Raw genomic sequence first — 5227 nt, forward strand, 5'->3', positions numbered from 1 at the left:
CACGAGCCTCCTGCCTGTGTGTGTATGTACGTGTGTAAATCTGTAGTAGGAGGTCATCTAACCTAAAAAAAAAAAAAATAAATAAAAAAGGGAGATGAATAACTACTGAAACCCGGAATGCACTCGTGCTTATAAATCCTTCGTCAAGGGATCAAACGAATATCCTTTTCAGCACCGTGAAGGCAGTCAGAAGGAGAGAGAGAAAGGGGGAGGGGGCATTCCAGTGGGGGGAAGCCCCAAGGGGTAGGTGGAGAGAGAGAGAGAGAGGGGAGAGAGAGCGTAACCACCTCTCAGAGCATCTCGTCTGAACAATTGCGGTCCTCGAGGTTCTTAGAAAACCTATGTAAATGTCAATCTCGAAGCGTCTCCGACTCTTTCTTAGGCAAACAATTGACGGCGTGGTGGTGGCCGGTGGTGGCTGGTGTGGTGGCAGTGGTGGTGGTGGTGGTGGTGGTGGTGGTGGCAGCAGTAGCAGTGGTGGTTCTTAGCGAAGTGGTCTTATGGCGTACTCCTAACCAAAGCTTAATGGTTCTCAAAGTCTCCTTCAAGCGACGCTCTTCTTCTTCTTTCTTGTTCCAGCCAGCCAGCCCAGCACCAGCAGGAGGAGGAGGAGGAGGAGGACACACCTCTCCCTCCTCCTACTACTCCCTCCTCCTCCTCCTACTCCCTCCTCCTCCTCCTCCTACAGCTCACCCCCTCCCTCCTCCTAAAACCTCGTAAAACCAATTAAAAGGATACGAAATGAAAAACTCCTCCTCTTCTTCTTCTTCTTCTTTTCTTCTTCTTCTTCTTCTTCTTCTTTCTCCTCCTCTCTCTCAATCTCTCAGATGAATAGGCAATGCGAGTGGCATCAGTAACATTACAGAATGTCTGTATCGCGTCAAGAGAGCATTTCATAATTTTTTTTTTTTTATTTTCCCCAAAAAGAAAAGACTGCGCTGGAACGCAAATGAAAAAGCCACTATACCTCCTCTCTCTCTCTCTCTCTCTCTCTCTCTCTCTCTCTCTCTCTCTCTCTCTCTCTCCTCAGAGAGAGAGAGAGAGAGAGAGAGAGAGAGAGAGATAAACAGAGAGAGAGAGACAGAGATGGGGTCCTCCTAAGCCCTAGGTCCCATAAGTCCTGGGTCCTGGATCCTCATTCAGCAGAAGAAGAAGAAGAAGAAGAAGAAGAAGAGGAAGAAGAAGGAGGAGAAGAGGAGGAGGAGGAGGAGGAGGAGGAGGAGAGAGAGAGAGACAGAGAAAGACAGAGACAGAGAGACAGAGACGGGGGGTCCTCCTTCCCTAAACCCTAGACCCTAGGTCCTATAGGTCCTGGGGTTCTGGCTCCTCATTCGGCAGAAGAAGAAGAAGAAGAAGAAGAAGAAGAAGAGGAGGAGGAGAAGAAGAGGAGGAGGAGGAGGAGGAGGAGGAGGAGGAGGAAGAAGAACGTCCACTCGGACTCCTCTGTCCCAAGTACAAGTCGAGCCCCCAACCTGATTGGCTGTTATCTCCTTTGTCCGACCAATCATCGACGAGATCCAGTCAATCACATCGCAAACCCTCGACTTTGTTGCTCTCAACCCACTGGACGGTAAACGCTGCTTCTTCTGCTGGGGCTGAGTCCCCCCACCCCACCCCCTAGACTGAGGCCGAGGCCGACGGGGGCGGCGGAGGTGTCACGGAAACACTCAAAAATTAAATTTTTAAATAACACCAAAAAAATATTTGAAAATAAAAGACGCGATTATCCTGGATTACTGACACGATATCAGAAGGGGTTTCGAAGTACGTACGACCAAGAGGAGGAGGAGGAGGAGGAGGAGGAGGAGGAGGAGGAGGAGGAGGAGGAGGAGGAGGAGGAGGAGGAGGAGGAGGAGGAAAAATGAAGAAGAAGAAGAAGAAGAAGAAGAAGAAGAAGAAGAGAAGGAGGAGGAGGAGGAGGAGGAGGAGGAGGAGGAGGAGGAGGAGGAGGAGGAGGAGAAAAAATGAAGAAGAAGAAGAAGAAGAAGAAGAAGAAGAAGAAGAAGAAGAAGAAGAAGAAGGAGGAGGAGGAGGAGGAGGAAAAAATGAAGAAGAAGAAGAAGAAGAAGAAGAAGAAGAAGAAGAAGAAGAAGAAGAAGAAGGAGGAGGAGGAGGAGGAGGAAAAAAAATGAAGAAGAAGAAGAAGAAGAAGAAGAAGAAGAAGAAGAAGAAGAAGGAGGAGGAGGAGGAGGAGGAGGAGGAGGAGGAGGAGGAGGAGGAAAAAATGAAGAAGAAGAAGAAGAAGAAGAAGAAGAAGAAGAAGAAGAAGAAGAAGAAGAAGAAGAGGCAGAAACGACGGAGGAGGAAGAGTAAGTGGAATAAATAAAGAGGAAAAACCAAAAAACGGACAACAAAACACTACATTCCAGAAGACTTTCTTTGGTGTTTGGGATCGACACCTTTGGAATGTAACTACTTCAATTACACAGACATCCATAATATATATACATATATATATATACATCATTAGATCCCAGTTTCTTATCCCTCTCAATTAAGAATACATATATCACTCCACCCTCGAAAATCCTCGGCTAATTCTAATGCAATCACCTGCTTATTTTATCGCCCTTTACTACCGCCTCTCGGCATAGCATTTCTCAAACCCCTCGAAGCCCTTGGATGGCCTAAACGAGTACCACTTGCAGAGACAAATCCCCCTCCCGGCTCTCAAGGGCGCCGCCCTCCAAATAATAATCAGCAGGAGGAGGAGGAGGAGGAGGAGGAGGAGATTCTCCTTCTTCGAAGTATCACAAGGGCTTTACCACAAGGCTTCACTCAGAAGCATCAACAAAAACAACAAGTGAGGTGATCTCTTGGTCTCTTTGGGATGCTGATGACACCAACAACATCGGCTGTCTCTCTCTCTCTCTCTCTCTCTCTCTCTCTCTCTCTCTCTCTCTCTCTCTATATATATATATATATATATATATATATATATATATATTTATCTGTTTCTATTTATATATATCTCTCTCTCTGTCTCTCTATCTCTCTCTCTCTGTTTCTATTTATATGTGTGTGTATGTGTGTATGTTTCTCTCTGTTCCTGTTTGCCTCTCTCTCTCTCTCTCTCTCTCTCTCTCTCTCTCTCTCTCTCTCTCTCTCTGTCTCTCTCTCTCTGTTTCCCTGTTCTCTCTCTCTCTCTCTCTCTCTCTCTCTCTCTCTCTCTCTCTCTCTCTCTCTCTCTCTCTCTCTCCTCAGGCCGCTTATCAAATCAGATCAGCCCACCACCAGGGTCTCACTCGGTAAATTCGAGCAAAACACGCCCTCACCGGGGTCATCGAGCCCTCTCCGTGGCCTCTTGCTTACCCGTCATCAAATACTTGGCGTGCCCCTCGACTTGAAGGAGCTGGAGGTGGCTGTAGTGGTGGCGAGGAGGAGGAGGAGGCGCCCTTGGAGCTCTCTCTCTCTCTCTCTCTTGTTGCTCTCTTGAAGAGGGAGAGAGAGAGAGAGAGACACTCTGGTAGAGGAGGCAATGATAGCATTTTTGGTGGCGCCCTTGGAGAGCTCTCTCTCTCTCTCTCTCTCTCTCTCTCTCTCTCTCTCTCTCTCTAGAGAAGAGGCGCTTTGGTGGAGCAGGCGATGACAGCATTGTTGGTGGTGTTGGTGAAGTGTTGGCGATTGTTTGCTGCAATGGCGGCGCAAAACAAGCAAGCCTCCCTCAAAGTGATGCCGTGACGTCATACGCTTTGAGGACGAAGGATTAACTGGACTCTTCGGTCTAGGGAAGGGCTTTCGAAAGTTAGGGTCCTTGAGTGGAAAATACTCAAGAGATGAAGAGGCTTATTGCAATGTGTCTCCTTCGTTCAATCATCCTCGTTTATTTCCAAACGCGGAAATGTTTATGCCAGTTCCCCGTTCTGTTTGCGAATGCATTCCACTGACGTCTAATAGCCCAAAGGAACGAAGGATCGGTAAGGTCCCTAAGTCCTTATAATATAAATATAATTGCCTACAGCAAAAAAAAATACTTGACAAACTATCGAAGTTCTCAAGACTAAACGGAACGGGAACCAGGAGTCCACCTTTGGGATGCCAGCTCATGATAGCTGGGAAGGACGACTGAAGTGCCGTGTACAAGAATGAATTTAAAAGTTAGATAAAAAAAAATACCAAGAGGGGTAGCAGAGGGAAAAGGTGGTACCTGGAAGAAGAAGAAGAAGAAGAAGAAGAAGAAGAAGAAGAAGAAGAAGAAGAAGAAGAAGAAGAAGAAGAAGAAGAAGAAGAATCTCATATGGAAATGAATAGATCGCAATATTTGAGATATGAAAACCCTAGGTTCTCCAACGGTCCTAACTTGACTTGGGATTAAAGAAGCAGGGGAATATACCAGCTGTTTCCTGGGCTGAAAATCCAGGTTGTCATCTTTCAATTTCTTCCTTCCAAGAAAGAATTGTTGCATCTTTTCGAAACGAATGTAGGCAACGACTGACTTCGTCAGTTTTATTAAGAAGTAGTTAGTGATTAGCTTCACACTAAATAGTTTTTGTTCCAAATAATAGGGGATACTGTAGGCTACGGTTATTATAACTTGGAGATTTGGGGGGCGTAAGTTGAATGCACCGAAAACAAATAGTTCATCTTCTTACGAAAATTTTCTTTTCAGTAGCATAGCAGATATTGCACGAATGTTGCAGTTTCAAGATTTGGGGCATAAGTTTAATAAAAGGAGTAGTTAGCAGTTAACTTAATTTTAAAATAGTTTCTTTTTAGTACCATAGATGTTAATAATGTTAATATAAGGTTAATTATAACTTGAAGAAGCTAAAGTGGCATAGATTGAATTATACTAATAAATATAGATCAATGACTGCTACCCAAGGGAAGGACCATCCTCAACTTAGCATATCCTTTGCTGAAAGAGGTACGTTGAAGGATAGAAGAAGGATGAGGGAGAGGAATGGAGGAGGAGGAAGAGAAGGAGGAAGAGGAGGAGGAGGAGGAGGAATAGGAGAAGAGGAGCAAGGAGGAAGGAGGAGGTAGAGGAGGGAGGGGGATAGGAAGGAGGGATGGAGGAGGAAGGAAGAAGAGAGAGAGGCAGAGGAGGAATAGCAGAAGGCTTTGATGGAGTTTGCGAGCTAGGAGGAGGAATAGGAGGAGGAGTAGGAGTAGTAATAGCAGAATGAGGAGGAGGAGGAGGAGGAGGAGGTTGGAGGCTTACATGTTAAAAGCTCGACTTTACACGGACAAAGAAGAATTAGAAGGGAATTCCAGTCGGCTTTTG

The 5227-nt window shown here is 45.8% G+C and overlaps 1 protein-coding gene across 1 annotated transcript; it reads left to right on the top strand.

The window, feature by feature from the left end:
• Nucleotides 1-347: 347 nt before the first annotated feature.
• Nucleotides 348-4315, top strand: LOC136842149 (major centromere autoantigen B-like). The gene is made up of 3 exons (XM_067109508.1): nt 348-477; nt 2676-2803; nt 4121-4315. Exons 1-3 carry the CDS (start codon nt 348-350, stop codon nt 4313-4315), a joined length of 453 nt encoding a protein of 150 aa, XP_066965609.1.
• The last annotated feature ends 912 nt before the right edge of the window (nt 4316-5227 follow it).

The sequence above is a fragment of the Macrobrachium rosenbergii genome, chromosome 9, assembly GCF_040412425.1.
Source record: "Macrobrachium rosenbergii isolate ZJJX-2024 chromosome 9, ASM4041242v1, whole genome shotgun sequence".
NCBI classification, from domain to species: domain Eukaryota; kingdom Metazoa; phylum Arthropoda; class Malacostraca; order Decapoda; family Palaemonidae; genus Macrobrachium; species Macrobrachium rosenbergii.